General features: G+C 46.9%; 1 protein-coding gene across 13 annotated transcripts in view; it reads right to left on the reverse strand.

Annotated features, from left to right (window-relative positions):
* Positions 1-27897, reverse strand: part of FRMD4A (FERM domain containing 4A) — a 593356-nt gene that overhangs the window by 43303 nt on the left and 522156 nt on the right. For all 13 annotated transcript variants that reach the window (XM_060192202.1, XM_060192203.1, XM_060192201.1 and 10 more), the window contains one exon: positions 3356-3432. In XM_060192202.1, the coding sequence (XP_060048185.1) occupies positions 3356-3432 (77 nt within the window). The remainder of the gene's footprint in view (positions 1-3355; positions 3433-27897) is intronic.

Consider the following 27897-nt stretch of genomic DNA (forward strand, 5'->3'; position numbering starts at 1 on the left):
TTTGTGATGAGAGCACTTAACAGGCACTCTCTGAGCTGACTTCTGGGCTTGCTTGGTATTATTAAGTACAGGGAGAGGGAGAAAGGGAAGGAACAGGTATCCAGTGAGGATGCTGAGATAGAAGCGCTAACCCCCAAGTCTCCTGTGCACTGCAGGGCAAGGACAAGATGCTATCTCATCTATGCCCAGGGATTTGGGAATCCCCCTGCCCTGTGTGAGTTCCCTTCCTCACCAGATAGATCCGTGGATGCCACTCCCATGGCAGGACTCTCTGGGGAGCTTGTTACCATCATTTCAGTTGGACTCCCTTTCTGGTTTGGGATGGGGGCTGACTCCTGAGCCTTCTCAGTGCTTGGTAATTAGATGCATATTCACTGCTCCAAACAAACGTGACGCTAGCGAGGGATGCTACATGTGAGGAGCATCATGGGGTCATGAAAAGAAAACTCACTGAAGGTCAAGGTCGACTACTGGGCTTGGGGGTTTTGGCTCTGCCATTAAAGCAGTCTCACAGAAATCCCTTTGCACATATTGGGAAAGACTTTAACAAAAAAGACTATTTTTATATGAGAGAGAGAGAGAGTGAGAGAGAGAGAGAGAGAGAGAGGACACTGCTCAGCCCCAGCATATGGTGGTACCATGGATTGAACCTGGGACCTCTGGGGCCGTGGGTGTGCAGTTTGGTGTGTGATCACTGTGGTATCTTCCTGGTTGGAAAAGGTGCCTTTAAAGTTATAGCTGATTTGGGCTTTCACTTGTGACATCTGGGGAGACTTTCCCTGGCCTCTTCAGGCCTCCCTGTGGCCTCTGGGCTCACAGAAAGCTGCTTCCCGCGAGCAGACATGAGCAAGCTAGCAGCTCCTTAGCCTCCCTCTCCTTTCTTCTTTCCAACTTTAACCAGCTGAAGTCCCACCTAAGACAGTTCAGCTTGACCCTTTCTCAGAAAGCCCCTCCTGACCAGCCTGCCTTCAGGAACCTTCAGCATCTATGGCCTGTGCCATCTGGTGCCCGGTGCCTGAGGACTGCACAGTGATAAGGCTCCAGCCTGGAAGCCAGGCTTCCTGGTCTCCAATCCCACCTCCACTTCCACCAACAACCAGCTCACTGTAAGCCTGAGTAGGCTGCCCACCTGCAGAACTCGTGGCACCCCCTTTCTGAGCCCCCAGTAGGCTGTGAGTCCCGAGCAGTGCCTTCAGAGGAAACATTCAGTGAATTAGGTACCACTGCTACCTGTTTCCCAAGATTTCCTTCTACCACACAGCATCCCAAATGCAGAGCTCAACACAGAAGCCACTGTAAGGGTGGGAGCTGGATCACAGCCCTTTGAGCAGCTAAAGTCCCCTATTCACAGCAACAAGTGAAGTTAGGAAAGTTTCCTGCCTGTGGAACCTTGGAGATGGGACTTAGTGTCGCCTCACAGAGAGGGTGACAGACCCACAGAGAAAGCCCAAGCACGTGTACACACACACGTACACACACACACACACACACACACACACCCTCTCATCCTCTCCCCCTCTATTGGAGGACTTGCCCAGGTGCAGCTGCAGGTGAGCAGAATTTCTAGTGGAGTTGAAGGAGTGTCTACCTGCTGCTCAGTCCCTATAATGACCTCACTTTTTAAAAAATTATCTTTTATTTTTTAAAATTTATTTATAAAATGGAAACAGTGACAATACCATAATTCCTACCACCAGAGCTCCGTATTCCATCTCCTCCCGACAGCTTTCCTGTCCTTTAACCCAGTGGGAGCATGGACCCAGGAATGACCCCACTTCTTGCTTTCACTCTGTTACATGCCCCATTATCTACATCTAACCAAGGTGGTGCATCCATCCCCCTTCACCACAAAAGTGTCCCCTCCTCTCATTCTCTGGAGAATCTACTCAGCTACAGAGCAGCTGAAGAAAGCATGGGCTACCCCAAGGGTTGGAAGATTATTTCCAGCACTCTTCTATCACTGCCCAACCTTTAAACCGGGCTCCTCCTTCACAGGCTGCTTGGGCCCTGAGATGCTCAGAAGGATCCCAAGACATACTAGACAAGGCCTCTTGCCTCTAGCCATCGTTCTTCCAGCAAAGGACTGAGTTTGGAGCAGTTGCTATGGACAGTAGGGGCCTGTTCTGTGTAGAGTACATGGTGGGGTTATCTTTGGCTACAGGAGGGCACACACAGGCCTTTGCCTTGGGCTGTGGGCAGGCACCTTGGGAGACAGGGCAGCACACAGCCTTGTGCCAGGGAGCTGGGCCAACTCTGCTCTCAACAACTGAGTATACCTCTTGTCAGCGCCCTGCTAGAGTCAAGTCCAGACTGCTGTTATGTAACCTTGTTTTTGGAGCTAGCAAAAGTGATCTGGTCTTAGGTGTCAAGCCTGATTTTGGGACCCAATATCGCTACTTCTGAACACTGGCAGACTAAAAATGGAAAGACAGAACAGGCTGCCCCTAGAACCTTCCAGAAAGGGCCTATTGTATTCTAAGCAAAGACTCTATTGTTTGGCATCTGACTTAGTGTGGACTTTTAAGGGCCAGCTGGTGACGCACCTGGTTAAGCACACACATAACAGTGCACAAGGACCTGGGTTCAAACCCGTGGTCCCCACTTGCTGGGGGAAAGCTTCACAATCAGTGAAACAGCTCTGCAGGTATCTCTTTCTCTCTCCCTCCCACTCCCCTCTCAATTTCTCTGTCTCTACTCAATAAAATAAAAATATTAATAATAATAATGTGGGCTTTAGAATATAATAATAATAGTATGTGGGCTTTTACACCAGTGTTTTCTAGGAATGACAGGAGGTGCTGTGCAGGAAAAGAGCTGCTATTTTAATTGCACCACCCCACACCCCAACACTCTCAGATCACAGCTCCTCAAAACAATTTAGCACAACTGCTCCAAGGATCCACTATTGCTGGTTCCAAGACATTACAGAAGTCCTGACAATCCATCCTTCAGCCTCTCCACTCTGGCAAATCTCCCTAATCAGATTCAGATCACAGCCCTGTGTCACTGGGCGTCTGTTACAAAGACTACAAAATCTTTCCTGAAAATACCCTGGCATGTGAAGACAAGGCCACACACCTGAGCAAGTCACACATGTAGTGGAGGCAGTCGTGAAATTGCTGAATTCACACGTGTGCATGTGGGCACACACACATATATTCTTGGATCAACTGCATTTGCCAACAGACACCAAACAATGCTTGACTGTCTCCTATGAACTCTACTCCTCATGATCAACCACCCCTCTCCCCGCCAAAATGAACATGAACAATGACAGCACAAAAACGGTAAGATAAATAAAATCCTGGCCAGCTGGGCATCCCCTGGAAAGAAACACAGAACTTTTCTAACTTACCTACGTGGATCATGAACTTCCACAGAAAACTTCTTTTCCCGGAAATACAGGTTCTCCAACTGTCTCCATTGGAATATCTGGACAGAAAACAATGCAGACTAAGTTTAGGGAGTCTGGTCCTGAGGTCCTCCGGCTGTGCAGCTGGGTTTGTACAGCTGGCAGTGTCCTTATCAAAGCCAAAGCTGGGAGTGGAGTGAGAGTTGTTTGTGCTGTGTACACACGTGTGCACGAACACACACACACACACACACACACACACACCCTTCTTCAGTTCCAAAACCCAGGCGACTTGACTTGGATGTGATTTTTTCCCCTGCAGGTTTCTTATATGGAACAGAACAAATCCTTCTCTCTGGTTGCCTTTGTTGAATTCTCCAAGACAGACCCCAGGACTGCAGACTTTTCCCTCCAAGTTGCAGGGCTGGAAGGGAGGGGGGTGTAGGAGTGGGAGGCGGGGAGGAGGGAGGGCAAGGGAGTGGGAGCAGCAGGGCTCAGTCTGGAGTGCTGAACCACACTTCCTCCTTGCTGGTGCTGAAATGGGAAGGCACTCAAATTCCCAGCCTGCCCTTGGGACTCCACTTCCTGCCGCTAATATGCAGAGCCTGTGACTCGCCCAGCCTAGGCGGGCGGGAGGGCGGGGGCTGCTTTGACCTTATTTGGGGGAGGGAGGGGGGAATAGGCAACAAGATAACAATTAGGAGCCTGACCAGCCAGGCTGCTTTCCTCAACACAAAGGAACCAGGAACCAAGAGTCCAGCTAGGGCCACAGGCTCTCTACCAGGGCTCACTGTGTGTGTGTGTGTGGGGGGGGGGGGTCAGGGGTGGCATGAAGGCATTCTGAAAAATGAGGGGGCACCTTCCCCCTTGCCACTAGGGGCTCCCTCAGCTGGCCCTCCCAAGGCAAGCTTCCTGGAGATCTGAGAGTAAGAACTGCAGCACTGTTTGGCATGGGAGTGTCTTCCAAAGAGTAAGAAAGTTACTGAACTCTCAGAAAGTATCAGAGTGTACAGTCTCACAGACACTTGTCTATACCCATACTCAGTGTCTGGTATTTGAGTGGCATTTGCCCAAAGAAGGGCAAAGCAGGAGTCCAGTTCTTGCACATGGTGGTGGCCAATTCCTCCTCTATGGAGGCTACTTTCTCAGATAACTACCTTGAGTTTTTAGGGTCTCATTTGCTCCCCCTACCCTCTCAGGTTTTCGTCTCTTTAAAAATGTCCCCAGGGGTGGTAGTGCAGCAGGTTAAGCACACATGGCACAAAGTGCAAGGACCTGCTTAAGGATCCCAGTTTGAGCCCCTGGTTCCCCACCTGCAGGGGGGGTCACTTCACAGGCAGTGAAGCAGGTCTGCAGGTGTCTATCTTTCTTACCCCCACTCTGTCTTACCCTCTTCTCTCCATTTCTCTCTGTCCTATCCAAAAACAACGACATCATCATCAACAACAACAATAATAACTACAACAATAAAAAAAAAGGGCAACAAGAGGGAAAATAAAAATATTTTTTAAAAAATTAAAAATTAAAAAAAAAACTCCAATGTCCTTAGTATCCCAGCATGCCCCCCCCCCTCCCGCCATCCCGCACCCGGACTTCACCATTAGAGCTGGCTGCATTCTCTGATGTCACAACTTGCTGGACAGTTTTATGAGTTTACTGTCTCCCTGAGTAGCAGGGAGAAGAGAACATCCAGTATCTTTCATTATACAGAGAGAGGTTTCCTCGTCTAGGGCACAGAGTACATTTCATGCGAAAACCCAAAGAAAACTGGCTCAGTCCTTCCTCCCTTTTATTTCATTTTTGTGTGTGCACATGGAGGGACATTTCAAGGAAGCAAGGAACAATGGAAAACCCTAGCCTAGCTCAGATGGCCTTGGGGTCCATCAGCTCACAGATGAAATGCCAGCTGAGTGAAACTTGTTACCCAAGTCACCTCAAATCTCCCTTCATCCACACTCCACCTCGATCAATCCCTTACTGAGATACTTGAGTGTCTCTGCTATTTCAAGGCCTTCAGTTTGAGCTTAGCCACAATCAGGAAAGACCCAGAGCCAGCAGATTCTTGTCCCTGCCACTCCTGATCCTGCAGCTAGGTATCCCGACTTCCAGGTTGCTTCATGTCCCTGGCATGTGACTCTGTGTCCTTTAGCTCATTTTCCCCATTTGGAAAATGCCCCTCAGCAGCTGGCAGAGTCCACACATGAACTTATTCCTAGGTGCTTCTCTCCAAGCCTTGGCAAACTGGAGAGAATAACCCAAACCACCAAAATCATTTCTTTCCTCAATTCCCTGCCTCCAACCCTAATGCTGGGACTAAGAAGAAAAAAATCCAGTATCTGTAGGCTGGACTCTCACAGAAGTCTGGGGACTGACCCCCTCTTTTCTCTGCAGGAAGGGCCAGCTGGTAGGCAGGTGCCTGAGGAGGCCTATGCCCACCTTGCCCAGGACTAAGCTGGGATGTGAACCTTAAAGCACATTCAACTTGATGCCCTGCTGTGCCCTCCTTGAAAGGCCCCTGCAAACTACAATCCTGGGCTGGGGAGGGGAGCCTCCAGTCCAGACTGGTGCTTTGTATGTATGTTAATGTGTGTGGGGGGTGGTGCTGTCCTGAGCTGAGCTGCGTGTGGGGTTGAGGGCCCTCTACTTCTGACAGGCAGGTCCCTGGGATCCTTTCCCTCTGAACCAGGGGAAAGGGAAGCCCAGTGAAGACTTTCATTGTCTGCTGACCCCCAGAGCCTGATACCCAGAGGAGATGGGGTAGTCGCCAGGTAGTCCCCCTAGCCTCATCCCAGTCATTGCAAAACAGAAGGGCTATAAGAATCTTCCTGAAAATCAAGACTTCCCATGACCTGAACAAAGTCATCTAACTCTGCCATGGCTGCCCCACCCCATTCTGCTCTAGGCATCAACCCCCTCACCTTGCCATGGGCTCCCCCTAGGAGGGTGTGCCGTCTGGAGAGTTTGCTGCTGGGGTGCAGAGTAGCAGGGTTCTCCCATGTCTGCTCCAATCTGGGTTCTTATTGCAAATGAAGCACTGAGAGGAGACGGTAGATAGAGGTACCTGAACAAATTTCTCTTTTTCGCTTTTAGCTAGCATTCCACTCAGCCCTGACAAGTGGTGATCTGGGGGGCTTGAACCTGGCACTCCTGTGCACTACCACTGCACACTCTCCCCAGCTACACAGATAGTTTCTTAGGCAGGACTGTCACAGTGCAACATGAGTAGGGTCAAGGAAGTGTCCACGGGGCCACCGTGTCCTGCCCTTTCTTCCTTCATTTTGGGGAGACACACTGAGGAGCCTGGCACCCTGGGGGTGGGGAAGGGAGGCAGTTGGGAACCCTTGGGCCATCACCCCTCACAGTAATGCTCTGCCTCTCAGAGAAAGTGGGTGTTTCTACCCCTGGGGCCTTTTGTCCTGGGATTAGAGGTGATGCCTGTCCATCCTCCAATAAAGGGGGGTGGCTGAATAAGAGCTATGGGCACATTCATGTGATACTAGGAACCCTGCTAACTATATGCATACAGGCTTTGCCTGATTTGGGGACCCCCTGTGACTTGGTACCTGCAGGGGAGGCTCCCCAGCCATCACAACCTGCTACCAGCCGCAGATGCCCATGAGCTTTGCAACAATAGGCTGAGGTAGATTCTGTCTGTCCCCAATGGGCCATTATGCCCAAGAAGCTAATTAAAACTAAAACATGGGCGATGGTAGATAGCATAATGATTATGCAAAGAGACTCTCATGCCTGAGGATCCAAAGTCCCAGGTTCAATCCCCTGCACCACTAGAGATGAGCAGTGCTCTGGTAAAACAAACAAACAAACAAAAAAACAATTAAAACATGCAGCCTGTCGATAATCAAAGGATTAATTAATATCTACTAAGCCAAGGTCTCTCTAATGCACAGCATCTGGGCATCCTCAGTAGGCTCTGCAACCCTTTTACTGATCTCTCAGCATCCTGCCAGAGGAGAAGAGGGAGCGGGGGATTTTCTTCCTGGTGAAATAACCCAAGGCCACATAGCAAGTAGAGAAGAAAGCAGAAACAGAAGTCCAGGGCACCCGGCCCATGACTGCAGCCTCCAAGTATGTTCCTTTCTACATGGGCAGCCAATTAGCTGGAGCAGCCCTTCTTTAGTCATTGGTGGGTAGTAACTTTACAAGCAGGTGACATTTTACAAACATGTAGCTATGGAACTGTAAATAAGAAGGATAAAACCAACTCTTTCCTCATCCTGAACACCACACAGGTGTGCTTTCTTTTCACAAAGGACATGAGAACAAGTGCTACTTCTGTCCTCCCTCAGAGACCCAGAAGTCTCAGTTCATGGCAGCTGTCCATTGAAGCTAACACACAGCACGACGGTGGTAAAGGAGTAGCCTCAATGACGTGGGCTTGCCTGAAAGGAAGGTGGAAATAAACCACCTGGAAGTGGCTTCCTTGAGCCTGTGTCGGCCACCATCACTGGGGCCCTGACTTTTGGAGGGTGATAACCAGGATCTTGCACATACAGGATACCACTGCTGAGTGGCCTCTCTCCAGGCTATTTTTTTTTCTATTCTTTATTGTAGAGATAAGGAGAGAGACCAACAAAACCACTCTACCATCCATGGTTCTATGTGATGCTGGGGCTTGAACACAGGACCTTGAACACAGGGCCTCATATACTGAAGACAAGCCACCTCCAAATACTGTGAACATAGATTCTTGATTCTTTTATTTTTTTACATGGAGACAGAGAGGCAGAGAGGGAAGGGAAGGAAGCATAGCACTGAATCTTCCTTCATTGGTGGAGGCTGGGCTTGAACCTGAGTTATGCACATGACAAAGCAGTGTACTATCCAAATGGATTCTTGGCTGTCTGACAGACTTGGCTGTGAGTTCCTATGATCACAGCCCTTCAGCTCCCCTTTCTGGGATCAGAGTCCTAATACATAAATCTACCTGGGAGGCAAAGAGAGCAGCTCATAAATCCCGCTGATCCCACTTCTGTGTGCAGCTTGAAGGCCAGCGTGGAGGGACTCCTGTCCTCGATGCCCAGTCTATGTCCCAGAGAGGGACAGCCAAGGGGACCTGACTCCATTGGCTTTTCTCCCTGACAAGGGCTCAGTGTTGTCAGCTTGGCTCATGGGTGGGGACAGCTCTCCACATGAGGAGGAAATAAAGGCTGGAGAGGAAGCTAGATGGAGTGGCTCTGAGTCTTTCTGGGACTTCAGGGAGCCTGGTCTTCCTCTGGTCCCCTGGACTGAGTCACCAAGTTTCTCATTAACCTCCTCTGAGTAACTTCCTGCCTTCTCCAGTGGGACTGTTATTCCCAGTCCCAACAGCCTGGCTGGACCCTGCTCCCTCTCCTTTAGAGGACAAAGCCAGTGAGGGGTCAAGAGGCGACTGACCAAGGTTACACCAGTAATGGATGTCAGAGCTGCTCTTGGGACTTGTGTCCTGGGGTCTAACACCTCAGGGAGCTCTGAGGGTCAGTGAGGCTGTGGTTTAGTAAGTGTGTCTGGATTACAGTAAAAAGCATTCTTGGAAGAATCAGACCCACAGCCAGGGAGGTCCCCCAGCTCAGGTATTGCCACACAGCTTCCAGCATTCATTTCTACTCCATTTTCTAGAACAGTACCTCTCTGGGGTACTGAAACTCTCAGCAAATGAACAGTGGCCACCCTTCTGCAGGGTTGTGGGCACTAAACAGCCCTGAGCTGGATGGAATCTCGTGAAAAGTCAGTCCGTCTATATACACTCAGCTTTGACCCTGTGACCAGAGGGGGCTCTGCTCTTACAGGAGAAATATGTTTTGGTAACAGGGTTGGGAGATAGCTCATCCAGCAGGGTCCCTGCCTCACAATGCATGAGGCCCTAGGCTCAAACTCCAACACTACTTGGGAGCACCACAGCCCCATGGCTGACTCTCCTCTCATTTCTCTGAAATAAAAAGGATGAGAAAGCAGCCTGAGAACAGTGAAATCATGCTGTGTGAGGCCCTAGCAGCACCAAAAACAAACAAGTCTAGCAAACAGATACAGCTATAAGTTGTGAGCTGACACTATTTGGCAGAGATGTCTTATGTCAGCTGCATAAGCACTCAATGTATTTTGCTTTGCACTAAGGAAGAGAGACGTGAGGCTCTGAGGTTTTGAGCAACTCAACCACCATTCTCTCTCCAGCTGTTTAGATGGAGGTATCTGCCTGGGACCAATCTACATAAAAAGCCGCTGGGTTGTGTGATGCCTACAGCATGTGCATGTTTGCACACAGCTTAAGGTCAAAGGGAAGACAGGATAAACACTAAGCAGGCTGTTTCCAGACTGAGTCACTGACTTCACCTTGGAGTTCAGAATCTATAATTTCCGTACCTGGCTTGGAAGCTCTTAAGGGATATTTACTGCTTTTGTGTCAGATAGTTGATATTCAAAGCCATCATTTATCTGCCTTATTCCATTTCTGCATTTTCAGGTGTGAGGACTCTGATTTGAAGTAAAGAAGCCTGGATTAGCCTTCCTCTGTAAGTCTCTCTCCATCTCACTTCTTTTTCTGTGTGTGGGCATCTGTCTGCACAGGAGTAGCTCAGAGTGATAAATCCTGGGGATGTCACACTGTTGCCCTTTAGAATTTAAAAATAATGTCATCACCTGCTTTAGACATTTTCTACTTACAGGAGACAATTTATAGAAACGGAAATATAGAATATAGAAATATAAATATAGAAAATATAAAAATAGCACTGATTAAAATGATGGTTTTCAAAGTTGTACTGTCTAGCACTTCCTGACACTGTACCCTTACAATCCTGTTTCTCTCTGTGAGGGTTTCTGTCGTCACAGGGCTCCAGTGCTCCAGACTAAGTTTTTCAGGATGGGGGAAGACACCATGTCACCAAAGCTTCCCCCAACAGTGGGTTCTGGGCCTGAACTCACATAGCATGTGTAGCAAAGCAGTATCCTACCCAGGTGAGCTATCTTGCTGACACAGTGTACTTAACTTTGAGATGCTGTGAATGACAAAGTTGTTACATAGGACTGCAATATTTAAGAATAGAAATAAAGTGCTTAAGAATGGTACGATGAGCCAGCAAAATAGCTCACTTGGGTAATATACTGCTTTGCCATGTGCATCAAGCAAGTTTCCATCATATTGAAGGAAACGTTGGTGCTGTGGTCTCACTCTCCCTCTCTCTGTATTTTGAAAGAGAGACAGAGACAGAGAGAGAGAACCCAGAAGAGTTTTCAGTATTTTGTTTGTTTTTTTTAAGTTCATTTGTTCTGGAAATTCCAGAATGCCTTCTCTGGCAGTTGGTTCCCCAGCACTAAGAGAGGAATATGGTGGAGAAAGACTTTGAACTGGAAGGTGATGTAGACTGTTCTATAATTCACCTACCATAGGAACCCTGTGATTCCCACCCTATCTACAATTTGAACCAAGACAAGGACCCTTTCAAAGCAACAACTGCCTGGCCCCTGGCCAACTCAGTCAGTTGCAGCCTTTGAGGAAGAGGGCCTGGCTGTGGTCAGTTTAAAGAATCATCCCACCCCAGGTGATTTCTAACAAGTCCACAGTGCTGCAAACCAGTAACTTGACAAGAGAGCTACTCAGTAAACACCAACTACCACCATGCCCCCCCCCCCCCCCATTAACTTACATTCCAGCATTATCCTTCAGGCAAGAACAAGGGTAGGAATAATCTGAGCACTGTCAGCCTAGCACAGGTCTGTGTGCTCGTTTTTTTTTTTTTTTTTTTTTATTAATGAGAGGGATAGGAGGAGAAAGAGAAAGAGCCAGACATCACTCTGATACATGTGTTGTCAGGGATTGAACTCAGGACCTCATGCCTTATCCAGGACCAAAGCCTTATCCAGTGCACCACCTCCCAGACCACACTGTGTGCTCATTTCTAAAAGATGGATAATATGCTGCCATGGTCACTTTCGCTTCTGTAGATGAACAAGTAATTTCACTGTTCTGGGCAGCTTTTTCATTTAGAAGTGGGTGGTGGGTGGCAGGGAAAGAGGCCATAGCATCAGAGCTTCCCCCAGTGCTGTGGTGCTCCCAGTGGGTTGTCAGGGTTCAAACCTGAGCTACAGGCATGGAACAAGCCCTGGCTAGTGAGCTCTGAACTTGATGTTTTGCTTGTCTTTCTCCATCTGGCTTACTTCCTAACATGCTTTTAGCTCCACCCACACTGCGAGCAGCAGGATTTCACTTCTTTATAGTTGCGTACTATCTATCCTATTGTGTACCTAAACCACATCTTTATAAGCATATTGCTTTGTAAACAAGATGCTTATAGCTCCATGATGCTTCAACTACAAAAGTGAAAATGTTTTGCTAAATGAATTTGGGGGACTACAAGCATGAGCCTAGCCTAGGTTCTGGTTCATTTCACTCAATTTGCTGCATTTTCTTTAGACTTGTGGGTCTTGTTTTTTTTTTTTTTTTTTTTTTTTAATGTTAAGATAGCAAATGAGAGAAGAGGCTGGGAGAGGTAGAGAAGGAAAAAGAGAGACAGAGAGACACACCAGAGTACTGCTCAGCTCTGGCACATGGTGGTGCCCAGAGCTAAAGCTGTGGCAGCCTCAGGCCTCAAGGCTGGTGCTATTAACAGGATGAGTTAGCTCCCCTGGCCTGGGTTCAATCCTTAACTTGTCACTTCCCAGCTCGACTGCAATTCCAGCCTGAGTCAGCTCTACTGTCCTACTACTATGTCTCATCTCAAACCACGAGGAGAGCATCTCACTGTGGAACAGGTGTCACCTGGACCCCAACCAGGTCCTCCCCAGGTGACAAAGTGGTTCGCAGTCAGCTGTGCCCTGTCACCCATTGGCAGAGGACTCTTTAGCCTGAGTCTTGTTGGAGTCACAAAGAAAAGAGCAGATCATTTTCCTCCGCAGCCAGACCCTAATGGACTCAAGATGTCCCTCTACCCAACCCCCTCCCCTTGCTGTCACAGGGGGAGCTTAAAATTGATTTGGTTAATTCAGTGAAGGAGGCCCAGAGGCCCAGGCCTCACCCTTTAATGGAAGGCCTCTTTTTAACCCATCAAAACCCCTTCTGGCATTATTTGCTTTTGGTTTCATTATGAGGGAGAAAGACAGAAAAGAGGGTCAGGAGTACTCAGGGGTGGGGGTGGGTATCTGCACCCTGAACTCCCCTTCCTTAGCTTTTCTCTCTAGAGGGCATCTCACCCTGATTCCTCTGTGAACTGTGGATAAAGCTTTGGCAAATGTGAAAATATTTAAAGAGAAGCTTGAGTGTTTTTGCTGCCTTCTCCTAAAGTTATTTCTGCCTCCCTCCCCCATGTGCAGGTGAGCTTGGAAATGGAGAAACTGCCTGGGATTCACAGTATCTGGATCTGACTTGGGTTTTTGAGCAATGCTGTGCCAGTTTTCTGTGATTTAAACTCCCTGTTAACCAGGATTTCCTTAAGACAATCGGTTGCATCTGCTGTGACTTAGGTCAATCGTCAAGAAGCTCCCTTGAGCAGAGCATGACGATCCATTGCACCTGTAGTGACAAAGCCTTTTCTCTCTCCCTGGACTGCTGTCAAATATTTTCATTACTTTGAAGGATCAACTCTGGGGGTGGTGGTGGGGAATCCTGTATCTTACTATTTAGGGAGCAATGGCCATGGCATCACAGGAAGATGCCTGGCTTCCCTGATGGAAGCCATTCAGCTCTGGAGAAGACATGGAAAGGATGAAAATGATTCTATGTGGAAGTAATGGTGTAAACTCACTACACTTACAGCTGAAACTGCTTAGTCAAGATGCAAAATAGCTGACATGGCAATCCTCTGCTCTTGTGTTATCCTATGGGAAAAAGATCAGGGGCTGGGTGAGAACTCACCTGATAGACTGAGTTACCATGCAAGATACTGAGTTCCAAATCTAGCATCACATGGGATGTCACAGATAGCACAGAGGGAGCTCCATGGATAGTGGAGTAGAGCTGAGGCACTCTCTCTCTCAAAGAATGAGAAAATTAAGGGGGCCGGCTGGTAGCTCAGAGGGTTAAGCCCATATGGTGCAAAGTGCAAGGACTGGCGTAAGAATCCTGGTTCGAGGCCCTAACTCCCCACCTGCAGGGGCTCATTTCACAAGTGCTGAAGCAGGTCTGCATGTGTCTGTCTTTCTCTCCCCCTCTGTCTTCCTGTTCTCTCTTGATTTCTCTCTGTCCTATTCAACAATAATGACAGCAATAGCAATAATAATAGCAATGATAAAATGGAAAAAATAGCCTTTAGGAGCATTGGATTTGTAGTGCAGGCATTGAGCCCCAGCAATAACCCTGGAGGCAAAAAAAAAAAAAAAAAAAGAATGAGAAAATTGACCCAGGGAGGCTGCTCAGTAGCCATATCATACATGTGTGAGGCCCTGGGTTCACCCCTTAGTACTGTGTTAAAAGTAAATAAAAATGAGAAAGCTCAGTGGGCCCACCAGGGTTCCCTGGGACTCAGTACTAAACAGCTGCCTGCAAGCAAGCCCTTTGAAACACCTGATGTTCTCAGAAGTGCCACCGCAGGCCTTGGTTTCTGGGAAGGTCTGGAGGCAGACTCCCTGCTGCTATGTGTGAGCATGAGCCTCTGCAGGCTGTAGTGTGTCAGGCTACCTGCTGGCAGAACAGGTGTTGGCTCTTGGTAAGTTAGTTGCTGAGAACACTTGTGACCTTGGAGATCTAGGGGCTTGGCTCCACTCAACATCCACTTTCTGATGGCAGGTTTGCCCCTCAGCTGGTATGGGGGGGGTGTATGGGTGGTGGGACAGTCCTCCCTGGAACAGGTCTGAATCTGTGCCCCAATTATTCCTCCCCAGCAGGGAGACGGGTGAGAGACAGAGCTCTTGAGGTATGGTCCCATCTCTGCACTGCTCTCCTCCCACAGACTCTCAAACCCGGTGTCTCCCTTCACAAGAAATGCTGCAGTGGGTGGGTCACTGAGGGACCTTGGAGTTTGGGGCAGGAAGGCTGAGAAGAGAAGGGAAGAGTGGAGTCATTCTATTCTCCCCCACCACCACCACCACCACCACTAGACTGTCCTCAAGCCCTCCACTTTCCTGCCCCAATCTGGACCTGTTCTTGCAGATGTTCCTATGAGCACCTATGGATTGCCATTTACTCCAAACATCTTCCCTCTAGCCCACCTGTGGATGCAGACGCTGAGGCCAGGGCGTGGGAGGGGCACCCTGGTTGAGCCAGCAATCCCAGCTTGGTGTAAGATAGGCTCAGTCTCAGAAAGGTCACTGCAGCCTGGGTTTCCCCTTTGAATCATGCACATGAAGGAAACCTCCTCACAGAGCTCCCTCAGAGCTTCCGCAGGTTCAGCAGAAGGTGGTGGAAAGAAGTCCCTCAGGACAAAGCAAATGTTACCGGGCACAAAAAGCAAAAGCTCCCAGCCTGGCACTTCAGCTTCTGACAAAGGTGTCCAGCTCAGCCCAGTTCTACAGGGATTCAGCCATTTGCCCTTGGTGTCCAATGACCATGTGCCCTCTGTAGCCTCAGGATGAACAGACAGGAAGTGGGTCCCAACAAATCACACACCACTCAGTCCTGAGCATCTTCACTCCTGAAGCAACTAGACACTGTCATCCAGGACCTGGGCACTCCGCCGACCACCAGCAGACTCGAGTGAAACCATAGGCGAACCGCAGAGCAGGCAATAAGCAAGAGGCCACATACTCAGGAAATTGGGGGGCTAGCAAGGGAGGAGGAGGTCAGAGTGTAAAAGCAGAGAGTGGGAAAGAGCACAGTAAAGGCAGAGACTCAAGGTACCCTATGGGCACACAGTGCATACAGAAAATGCTGGCATCAACAGCAAATGTGTCGAGATATCCAGCAATAAAAAGGGCTATAAATGTCTGATAGCTGCTCCAACATGGATCAGCTTTTTTTTATTTTAAAGAAAGTATTTATTTATTCACTTTTGTTGTAGTTATTGTTGTTGAATAGGACAGAGAGAAATGGAGAGAGGAGGGAAAGACAGATGTGAGAGAGAGACACCTGCAGACCTACTTCACCGACTGTGAAGCGACTCCCCTGCAGGTGGGGAGCCGGGGGCTCAAACCGGGATCCTTACGTGGGTCCTTGCAATTTGAGCCACGTGCGCTTAACCCGCTACTGCTTGACTCCCTATGGGTCAGCTTTGAAAACACAATGCCTAGTGCAACCAGCCAGACACAAAAAGGTCACTAATTACAGAATTTCTACAAAACACCCAGAACAGACAAATCCATAGAGATAGGAAAGTCAGTTTTGGGGAACCAAAGATTTGAGGGGTATTGGAAGAAGGTGGGTATCCAAGTGCTCCTGTGAGGCCTCTCCAGTGCAACTGGCTAATCAGACTAGACACATCATGAATCATATGACTGACAGTCTTTAGTTAGAAGTCAGTAAGACAGGGGCCTCAAGGTGGTTCACCAGCTACAGTGCACGTTATCTACGTGTGAAAGCCCCACTATAGTATTTCTCTACCACTCATGAAGCTCCCCCCTTGTTATGATGTCTAGGAATAGAGAAAGATGGTGGTCAGCAGCGGTGAAGTTGTAGCTGACACTGAGCTCCAATGATAACCCTGGTGCAAATATAACAGACAAAAACAATACACCTCAGTAAGAAATAGTAGGGTAAACAGCTCAGTGAGTAGAGCACAGGGCTTGCATACTCAGGACACCTGGTTTGAGCCCTGGAGCTGCATGTACCAGAGTGATACTCTGGCTTCTCTCTCGCCAACAACTTAAACAAATATGCTCAGTAAGATGACTTACTTAACAGCAGCCACAGCCCAAGATAAAAGCCCCCCCTCAAGCTCCTTTTCATGAGAAGCCCCCTCCTTTGTCCCCTTCCTCCTACCATGCCTTCCTCTCCAGGACCAGCCATGCTGCTCTCTGCAGGGGAAGATGTCCTGGCCTTGTAGCTCTCACTTCAGGGATGACAGTCTAGAGGTGGGAGTGTGACCCACAGTCCTTCACAGAAGTGGCTGGGGAGCAGTATGGTCAGAGACCCTTCCCTGGGGTCAGTACACAGAAACTCCAAGGCACAAGTCAGGGCTGCAGTGAGTTCGGCGTATGCGCGTGGCATGCAGGGAGGGGCTACACCAGCTGGGCCTCCTGTAGCTGATTGCAGGAGGCCAGGTGGGCGCCAGCACTGGGGGTGGGGGTGGGGAGGGCAGTGGCATCAGTGCCTCCATGGATGGGAATTATGAACACCTGTCACAGGAAGCGTGGTTCCACAGGGGCACCAGGGTCCCCTTTTAGCATGGCTGCAAGGATGGGTTATGCTTCCAAAGGCCAGGGCTTTCAGGGAATCCCCGCCCCGCCACAACCCCTTGGCTAAGGTTTGTTCTGGAGTGTTCTATCTGGGAGCAATGCTGTTACTGTGGTAATCAGAACCACAGTGTGAAAATGGGGGACCTGGCCCAGTCCTCAAGATGCTCAGTCTCACTAATATGAACAGGCCCTGGAAGGTGGGGGGGGGGGGACGGGGGGAGGGGGGAAAAACCCCCAAAACAAGAAAAGTCTACACACTAATTTACCTAACACCCTGGTATAATCATCAAGCAGCACTCTTTCACTCTCAGAAGTGTTTCAGTTTGGGGATTAAAGCTTGGGAGGCAGCTCTGCAGAATAGTTCATGACAGCGTGCACTGCCTGGGTTTGATGCGAAGCACCACATAGGCCAGAATAGTGCTCTGGCCTTTCTCTCTTCCTCTGTCATGAAATAATTTTTTTTTTTTTAAATGATAGAAGTCCTACAAACACCTATCATATACAGAAACTGTACCTATGTGACAACAGTCTTGTAATCATTACTACTCTAATAAAACAATACCACCACCCCTGCAAAAAAAAAAAAGTCCTATGGGCAAAAAGAGACTCACACTGTATGAGCTTCTACATGAACTCAAAGAGACAGAAAGCAGATGTTTTCTGGGGAGTGGAAGGAAGGTGTGATTTCCTGGGCACAGATTCTGCTCTATAGGATGTAAACATCCTGGGGACTAATTACACAAGAGTGAACAGACTATCCTGCTGAGTCAAACACTGAACAATGGCTCTGATAATATATTTTATGTGGATTTCATTACAATTTTTTTAAATTTGAAAAGCCTCATGGTTTTGGTGACTCTGAAGCTCTCTACCCTCCTGCTCCCACTGGAGTATAAACTTTAGGAAGGCGGAGACCATGAGTCAGCCAGCAGCTGCTGTCAGAGGAACTGAAGGAGAGAGAGAGCCCAGATAGGGAAAGGGAGAACATCTGAGTTTGGGGGCCCAATAGTGTACCAGAATCGCATGCCTCAGGCTTCAGAGGTCTGGGTTCAATCCCCAGTATAACCTTACGCCAGAGCTGAGCTGTGCTCTTTGACTTTCTTTCTTTTTTTAAATTTTATTTATTTTCCCTTTTGTTGCCCTTTTTTTAAAAATTGTTGTTGTGGTTATTATTGTTGTTGTTATTGATGCCGTCACTGTTAGATAGGACAGAGAGAAATGGGGAGAGGAGGACAGAGAGGGGGAGAGAAAGACACCTGCAGACCTACTTCACCGCTTATGATGCGACTCCCCTGCAGGTGGGGAACCAGGGATTCAAACCGGGATCCTTATGCTGGTCCTTGCACTTTGCGCCACCTGCGCTTAACCTGTGGCTCTTTGATTTTCAAAGCCGACTTAGTGGGAGAGCATATGCCTTTCATGTGTGAGACCTTGGCTTTGAACTCTAGCTCCATAGAAAAGGACAGAGCAGAGGTCTCGTTTCTCAGCAAAAATAAAATGAATCAAGCTTGGAAGAAAATGAACCAAGGCTGAAAGGACTGGGCATGCTAATTCATAATAAAAATTTATTGTTGAATTGACCAAAGTTCTCTGGGAGTGGTTAGCAGCAAGCCTTAGATGGGGAGGCTCACATTCGCCAACTAATGTGAGACCTAAGAGCTTTGCCCTGAGCATCTCAGGTCATCACAGCTCTTGTGCAGTGAGCAAAGTCTCTGGCTTTAAAAAAAAAAAAATTTAAATCTATTTATTTATTTTCACTTTTGTTGCCCTTGTTTTTTATTATTGTTGTAGTTATTATTGTTGTTATTGATTTGTCGTTGTTAGATAGGACAGAGAGAAATGGAGAGAAGAGGGGAAGACAGAGATGGGGAGAGAAAAACAGACACCTGTAGACTTGCTTCACCGCCTCTGAATCGGTGACTTGACTTGCTTCACCACCTCTGAATCGGCTCCTCTGTAGCTGGGGACGAACCGGCATCCTTACGCCAGTCCTTGCGCTTCAAGCCACGTGCACTTAACCTGCTGCGCTACCGCCCAACTCCCAAGTCTCTGGCTTTTAAGCCAGAAAGCCTCAAGGTGGTCCTCACTCAGGTCTTGGGGCCCTGGCTGCTCTGAGTGGGTGGGGCTCTTGGCTGCTCCTCTCAGAGGGCTGGGCTCCAGCAAAGCATTTGGTTTTGATTTGCTGCTTTAAGGCACATGCAAGGTCAGCGGGTCCCTGGGTTACTTCACTGCAGTTCTGTCCCATGGGGACTGCCGGGCTGTCTGGCTGGGTGTTTATTTGCATGTTATAAACCCAAGTGTCCTATCTGACCCCAACTAACTACACAATCAAAGTCATCTTCATGTGTGCCCAGAGCATCTGCTAGGGAGGGAAGGACATGCAGTCTAGACTGGGTGGGTGTGGATGTGTGAAGTAGAGAGGACCTGTGGGGGACTTCATGCCCCACCAAGGCACAGTCAGGGAGGGAAGCAAAGAAACTGTTGACCCTTTGTCAGTCTACTGTGCACTTTGTTAAATGGGAGAACAAAGGCAGAGGAGAGGTCCACCTTAGAAATGGACATTTTCAGAAAAATTAACTTGTAGTCTCATAAAAAATCAAATTAAAAAAGAAAGAAATTGACATTTTCATGGCTAGAAAAGGGGTACAGCAGGTAGAGCATAGGACTCAGGCTCAAGGTTCTAAGTTGAATCCTGGGTGCTACATACACCAGAGTGATGCTTTCATTTGTTTTCTCCCACCCTCTCAAATAAATCTGGGCAGGGGGTGGGGGAGAAAGAAACTGGAGCCAGGAGATCTCTCACCCAGTAGAACACATACTCTACCATGTGTGAAGACTTAAGTTTGAGCCCCCAGAATCACATGAGAGCATCATGCACAACTGATGCTATGGTATCTCTCCTCTATCTCTCTCCTACTACCAGGAACAGTGAAATTGTATATGTGTGAGGTCCTAGTGGGCCAAAGGGAAATGGGGGGCCAGGTGTTAGTGCACCTGATTAACTGCACACATTACCATGTACAAGGATCTGGGCTTGAGCCCTGCTCCCCACCTGTGGGGGAGGAAGCTTCATGAATAGTGAAGCAGGTCTGCAGGTGTCTCTCTATCTCTTCCCCTCACTATCTCCACTCCTCTCTCAATTTCTCTCTGTCCTATCAGATAAAGAAAAAAATTATGAAAAAGAGAAATTGACATTTCCTCCTTCTACTGTTTCCTCCTGGAAAATGAAGCTTTTCTATTGCACTTTATTTATTTTTTAAAAAAATTTATTTTGTTGTCCTTGTTTTATTATTGTAGTTATTATTGTTGTCATCGTTGTAGGATAGGACAGAGAGAAATGGAGAGAGGAGTGGAAGACAGAGAGGGAGAGAGAAAGATAGACACCTGCAGACCTGCTTCACCGACTGTGAAGCGACTCCCCTGCAGGTGGGGGGAAGCCAGGGACTCGAACCAGGATCTTTACACGGGTCCTTGTGCTTTGTGCCATGTACGCTTAACCCGCTGTGCTACCGCCCAACTACCTCTATTGCACTTTATATCAGCTATGATTTAAATAAAATGTTTGTGTATTTATTTATTTTTACCAGATTTCAGAACAGCTCTGACTTATGCGGGGGGTTGATCCTATAACTTCAGAGTCAAAGGCACAATAGTCTTTTGCATAACCATTTACTATCTCCTCTGCCCACAAAAAAATTTATTTACTAGCAAGCAAATGAGAGAGAACCAGAACCTTGTTCCAGTCTGTGATGCCAGGGATTGAACTTAGGAACTCCTGCATGCAAGTGCTGTGCTCTACCTGTTCTTTTCAAGGGAAAACTACAGCAGCTCTGCAGAAGTTGCTCTCTAGCAGCTCTGCAGAAGAGTGACTGTCACATGAGAGCATTTCTCTAAGCTTTGCCCACATGGTTGAGGCAGGACCTTTATCTTCTGCTCACAGAACCAAGCTCTGTGGGGACAGCTTCAGCAAGAACAGGACAGGAATAAGAGCTGGTGTCCTTGGAGGCCTGGTTTACTCAGGAGGAGGCTCTGAAATGGCCAGTGAACCTGTGGGAACTGAGGTCCCCGAGGTTCCCAGATCCAAGGACCAGGAACAAATTAATCCTCTTAACAAAGAGACCTTGTTTGCTCTATGCAGCAAGTCTGCCTCTCCAGTTCAGTATAGAAAAGCCCTTAATGGTATTTGCTGGGTCAAGGGCAACAGCACTTTTATCTCAGGGAACAGGGGACTCTTTGAGATGGAAATGGATTCAAGTGGAGAAATCAGTCTATTTCTCATGTCTCAGAGTCTCCATTTCATGGATCTAAAAAGAGAGGTGAAATAAGTTGTTCATTTTTTAAAAAATATACTAGAAGTAAGTTAATGCACAAAATGCCTCTATGGTTGAGATTCTGAGACTGGCTCTGGGTCTTTGAGTGGACATGATCACTAACCTCCAAACACTTTTTTTTTTTGTAAGTTTCTTCCTTCTTTTTTTAATGCAGTGCTGGGGGAAAATTTCAGGGATTTGCACATGTACAATACAACTGAGCTGTTTCCTTAGCAGATTAAAAAAAATCTATATATGTAGAGACAGAGAGAGATCGAGGCAGACACTACAACACTGCCCTAGCATCCATGGAGCTCCCTTAGTGCTGTCCATGGTCCTCTCACATGGTGCCAGTGATGGAACCCAGGGCTCCATGCATGGTAAGGTGCATACTCTACTCAGTGAGTAATCTCTCATAATTTGTGTTTCTTTCTTGAGATATTTAAAAATAGTAGACTCTGGAAGCCTGAGGCTCCTCCCTTCCTCCCCCACTACCCCCATGATCTTTTTGGTAGCCCACAGTGATGATCAGAGATGGTCCGACAACCATTGAAGCCCTCCACATCCACTCAGCACTAAGATCTAAAGGGCTGACCAGGGCAAAGGAGGAGCCTTCTGACCCAACATGTGGCAGAGTAAAGGCAGCAATATGCAGAAGAGGCTCTGTGGACTAAGCCCAGTGTTTCCTCTGGCAGGGCACAGGGTGTGTTTGCATCAGGGGTGGGAGTGGGTGTAGGCGATGGGAAGAGAGAGTCCCTGCCCCAGGCTAGTCAAGCCAGAGGGCGAGGCAACCCAAAGATGAATCAAATGCATCCAAACAGATGCAGGAAAAGTGGGCCAACACTTGATGGGGAGAGCTGATTGTACTGAATAATTCAGAAGCCCAATGAGCACTGGAAGGTGGCTCTCAGCTAATGGAATATTTCCTGTAAATATTCTTTTCTCTTCCTGCTTCATTATCTCATGAAGTTCAAAAAATCTTTACTCATCTGGGGAGGGGCCACTAATGCATCAACCCCCAGAGCTCAGCCCCTTCTTCTGAGACACTCAGGATCCAGAGGAAGAAACAGAGCTGCTCAGGGGACCCTAATGCATCAACCCCCAGAGCTCAGCCCCTTCTTCTGAGACACTCAGGATCCAGAGGAAGAAACAGAGCTGCTCAGGGGACCCGGGCCAAACATTTACTCTGGCTCCTCCTCCTAATGTGTCAGAGGGGACCCCACAGAGCTCCTAATTGTGCACCTAAGTGTTCATAAAAGCTCCTCTAATTGCACATCAAATAAATAAGTAAATGCCATCTGCTGAATATGCAACAAGGACTGGCTTGCCACCCTTCCCAGTAGAGAGATGTCATTAGACATGGGCCTAGTAGAAGGCTCTGAGTGATGATTTGCAGATGTCTGCTCAGACTCACAGGTTCCGCAATATTTCACCCCTGATGCTCACAGCCTCAGCAACAGCCAGCAAGAAAGGTCTTCACATCACTCTGGGTGCCCCATTGGGGCAGCGTTCTCTGTCTGAATGGGCAAAGTCTTTAGGTGGTTGGTGCAGGCTCGCAGAGCTCAAGTCGCAATGATAAGACAGGTAAGGCAGCCCAGCCAGGCATGGTGGCAGGTTGAGTCTGGCACAGTGTGATCCAGCCCAGCCTCCCAAGGCATGCAACAAGAGAGCAGCTGCACCACAGAAAGCGCTTTCAGTTCTCCTGAGCTGGGATCTCAGACATGCAAAGTCACCCCTTAAAAGAGGGGCCCAGAAAATGACTCTGTGATAAAGCAGAGGATTTGTACATACAACAACCTAAGTTGGATCCCGATACCAAATATGCCAGAGCTGAGTGGCAACCTGGTCCCTCTCACAGATCATTGTTTTTAAAGTTCTGCTTATTGACTTTTTTTTTTAAAGGACTTTGGGGGAGTTGTAGATAGTCTTCTGCAATGTAGCTCCAAAATACTTTGGAAGTTGTCCTTGAACTCTGAAATCTCGTAAAAGTCAAAGGCAGCATATCAGATGTCAGGCTCAAGCAAAAACTAGTAAAGTCATGGGCCCCATGGAATATACCTAAAATAGACCTACAAGCTTTCTCCAAAACGGAGACCCCCAAGTCTTCATCTGCAATATTCTTGCCTTTAGGGTCATGATTAGTCAACAATTTGTTTTGCTTTATGTCTTAACTCTTTTTCAGTCACCAGGTTCCAGATGCTACTATGATGCCTACTGGACTTCACAGGGCAGATGACCCCACCAAGGTGTTCTGGAGTCCCACCTCCCCAGATCCCTGCCCCACTAGGGAAAGAGAGAGAGACAGGCTGGGAGTATGGATCAACCCATCAATGCCCATATTCAGTGGGGAAGCAATTAATAGAAGCCAGACCTTCCACCTCCTACATCCCATAATGACCCTGGGTCCATACTCCCAGAGGGATAAAGAATAGGAAACTATCGTGGTGGGAATGGTGTGGAATTGTATCCCCCTTATCCTATGGTCTTGTCAGTGTTTCCATTTTATAAACAAAAATAATTTAAAAAAAATGGGGGTCGGGCAGTAGTGCAGTGGGTTAAATGCACATGGCGCAAAAGCTCAAGGACCGGTCGGTATAAGGATCCTGGCTTGAGCCCCCGGCTTCTCACCTGCAGGGAGGTTGCTTCACAAGCGGTGAAGCAGGTCTGCAGGTGTCTGTCTCTCCCCCCTCTATCTCCCCTCCTTTCTCCATTTCTCTCTGTCCTACTCAACAATAACAACATCAATGACAACAATAACAAGGGCAACAACAAATGGGAAAAACAGTCTCTAGGAGCAGTAGATTCGACTGGACTCAGCAATAACCCTGGAGACAAAATAATAGTAATAATAATAAATAAATAAATTTTTAAAAAATCAAAGGCAGTCTTGGGTGTCACCATGCAAAGTAAGGACTATAGAAACTGCATAAGGCAAAGAGACTGACACACTTTAATGATGGCTCTTTTGGTTACTACCAGGCCACTGTCACTAGTCATCTCTATCAGGAAAAACATAGTGTACCCCTTTGTGGGGCCTCACAGAACTTTGCCTTCAATGTGGATCAACAATGGTAGGGACTGCCCCATTCTTTGAAAGGAGGTTGAGCCAACATACTCTACCACTCAAGGAAGATGGGTCCTTAAATTAGTGCATCCTAAAATGTTCCTAGCTATGACCACAGAATGTGAGCTCAGACCTATAGGGATGCAGGGGTTACACAGGCTCCTGCAATGAATATGAGCCCCAGATCAAATTGATGAGGTATATAGTTAACAATATTTATATACTTTCCCCATATTTGGGAGCTACTCTCTTCCCTTTCTAGTCCTATTTCCAACTATGACACCTATTCCCTAGACAATACCTTTAGGTCACCTGCATGTTAGCTGTCGGGCTCAGGCAAAAATTAGTAAAGTCATAGGCCTCTTGATACCTAAAATAGACTTCCGAAAAGTAGATCCTGATGGGAGACTTCCGGAGGCGGAGCTACGAGCAGCAGATCGCTTTCTCTCCTCTCCTCTCCTCTCCTCTCCTCTCCTCTCCTCTCCTCTCCTCTCCTCTCCTCTCCTCTCCTCTCCTCTCCTCTCCTCTCCTCTCCTCTCCTCTCCTCTCCTCTCCTCTCCTCTCTTCGGATCAACTAGGAATACCAAAGGAGACCACCCAGACCGAAACAAGACAGGACTAGAATGACCACAGGAACCCAGTAAATCACACGTGAGTACAAACACGCGTGGCTGGTGACAGAGAGGAGAGAGGGGCCTAAGGAGAGATTAAGTGACTGCTAACAGTTCAACAGTTTATCAGTGGAGACACCACCTCCAGTCTGCTCCACAACAAGGGGACAGCTAAAGGGAGGAAAGGACTCCCCAGAGACTCACCAAGTGCAACTCTGAGTCTCCATTGCTACTACCCTCAGAATCTGGAGCAGCAACAGGGAGGGACACCAGGGGACAGAGATCTAACCGGGAAACTCAGGAGAAGACCTATACCTCCGTGGCATAACTGAGGGGCTGTGAAAGTCTCTTTGCATAACCACTGGATTATCTCTGCCACACCCTGCTTTTTCTCTTGGTCAGGAGTCAGTGATTAAGCTAAGAAGCCTATTGATAGTTTAAAAGCCCTCACGCTCCCATAGCCTACAGGGAAGAAAAACAAAGAGGCTTTTACACCACTGAGCTCCAACTCAGGGATTGAAAAAACTGTTAACTTCCACCACAGTAAACCCTTTAATTAAATTACTTAGACACAAGTCAATCCAGGCAATAGTGATCAATAATTTGAAAAGTACTGATAAAGGGAACTCATAACATAATATATAAAATGGTTAAAACAACAAGAAAAAATATTGGAGACTCGAACCAGGACAAGAGTCCAGCTAAAAGTCCTCCAGAGGGTGAAGCACAAAACAATGAGTTCAACATCCAAACATTAGCTAAGGAAATAATAACAGGAGTGAGTAAAGAATTTGAAAAAATTGTAATCAGAAATGCAGGAACAACAAATGAGAATATGGAAGAAAATTCTAATAATCTCATGGTTATTAGAGAGCTGAAAGCTGAAATCGCTGAGCTAAGAAGGCAACTAGCTGAACAAGCTAAAACAGTATCAGAGCAGGGCAACAAAATAGATGAACTCCAGAAAGCAGTAGAGGGCAGAGAGAATAGAATCTATGAGGCTGAAGACAGAATTAGCAAGATTGAGGATGAATTAGAGACAACTAAAAAAGAAGTAAGAGATCTCAAAAAGAGATTAAGAGATGCTGAAAACAACAACAGAGTCCTATGGGATGACTTCAAAAGAAACAATATACGCATTATTGGCTTACCAGAGGAAGAAAGAGAAGGAGAGGAAGAAAGCATTCTCCAGGCCATAATAGCTGAAAATTTCTCTAGTCTAGACAACACCAAAGACATAAAGATTCAAGAAGCCCAGAGGGTCCCAAACAGAATTAACCCAAACCTAAAGACACCAAGACATGTCATACTTAGAATGGAAAGGAATAAGGATAAAGAAAGGATCCTCAAGGCTGCAAGAGAAAAACAAAGAGTCACCTACAAAGGAAAACCCATAAGATTAGCAGCAGACTTCTCCATACAAACACTACAGGCCAGAAGAGAATGGCAAGATATCTATCGAGTGCTCAATGAGAAAGGCTTTCAGCCAAGAATACTATATCCTGCTAGACTGTCATTCAGACTAGATGGAAGCATCAAAACCTTCTCAGACAAGCAACAGTTGAAGGAAGCAACCATCACCAAGCCTGCCCTGAAAGAAGTTCTGAAAGGTCTCCTATAAACAACCTGACCACCACAAATAGGACATATATCAAAACACTCTAAAACTCTACAAGAATGGCGTTAAAATATCTTCAATCTTTGATATCAATAAATGTCAATGGCTTGAATTCACCTATTAAAAGACACAGAGTAGGAAGATGGATCAGAAAACACAACCCAACGATATGTTGTCTACAGGAAACTCACCTAACTCAACAAGACAAACACAGACTTAAAGTGAAAGGATGGAAAACATACAAGCCAATGGCCCACAAAAAAGGGCAGGAACAGCTATTCTCATATCTGACATGATAGACTTTAAAATAGATAAGATTAAAAAAGATAGGAATGGACACTACTTAATGCTCAGAGGATCAGTCAATCAAGAGGACTTAACAATTATTAATATCTATGCACCCAATGAGAAGCCATCTAAATACATCAAACTTCTACTGAAAGAGCTACAGCAATATATTAACAGTAACACAATCATAGTAGGGGACTTCAACACCCCACTATCTCAACTTGACAGATCATCCAGGAAGAAAATCAGTAAAGACATAAGGGAGCTAAATGAAGAGATAGATAAACTAGAACTATTGGACATTTTCAGAGTCATTCATCCCAAGAAACTGGAATACACATTTTACTCAAATCCACATGGATCATTCTCAAGGATAGACCATATGTTAGGCCACAAAGACAGCATCAGCCAATTCAAGAGCACTGAAATCATCCCAAGCATCTTCTCAGACCACAGTGGAATTAAACTAACACTTAACAATCAACAAAAGATTAGTAACAGTCCCAAAATGTGGAAGCTCAACAGTACACTTCTTAACAACTTCTGGGTCAAAGAGGAAATCAAGGAAGAAATCAAAATGTTTCGAGAGTTCAATGAAAATGAAGACACAAGCTATCAAAATATTTGGGACACAGCTAAAGCAATCCTAAGAGGGAAGTTCATAGCTATACAAGCACACATTAGGAAACAAGAAAAGGCACAAAGAAACAGCCTGATTGCACATCTTAAAGACCTAGAAGAAGAACAACAAAGGAATCCTAAAGCAACCAGAAGGACAGAAATCACTAAAGTTAGGGCAGAAATAAATAACATTGAGAATAGGAAAACCATACAAAAGATCAATGAAAGTAAATGTTGGTTCTTCGAAAGAGTAAACAAAATCGACAAACCTTTAGCCAGACTCACAAAACAAAAAAGGGAGAAGACCCAAATAAATAGGATAGTAAATGAAAGAGGAGAAATCACAACAGACACTGCAGAAATTCAACATATCATGCGAGGCTTCTATGAACAACTATATGCCACCAAGCTAGAGAACCTGGAAGAAATGAATGATTTCCTAGATACCTACCAACTTCCAAAACTAAGTAAAGAGGAAGTAGATAACATGAACAGGCCCATCACAGCTAATGAAATTGAAACAGTTATCAAAAATCTTCCCAAAAATAAAAGTCCTGGACCAGATGGTTTTACAAATGAATTCTACAAAACTTTCAAAGAAGAACTAATACCTCTACTTTTAAAAGTCTTCCAGAAGATTGAAGACACTGGAATACTCCCTGCCAGCTTCTATGAAGCCAACATCACCCTGATACCAAAAGCAGACAGGGACACAACCAAAAAAGAAAACTACAGACCAATATCTCTGATGAACATAGATGCTAAAATATTGAACA

This window comes from Erinaceus europaeus, chromosome 6 (genome assembly GCF_950295315.1).
Source record: "Erinaceus europaeus chromosome 6, mEriEur2.1, whole genome shotgun sequence".
NCBI classification, from domain to species: domain Eukaryota; kingdom Metazoa; phylum Chordata; class Mammalia; order Eulipotyphla; family Erinaceidae; genus Erinaceus; species Erinaceus europaeus.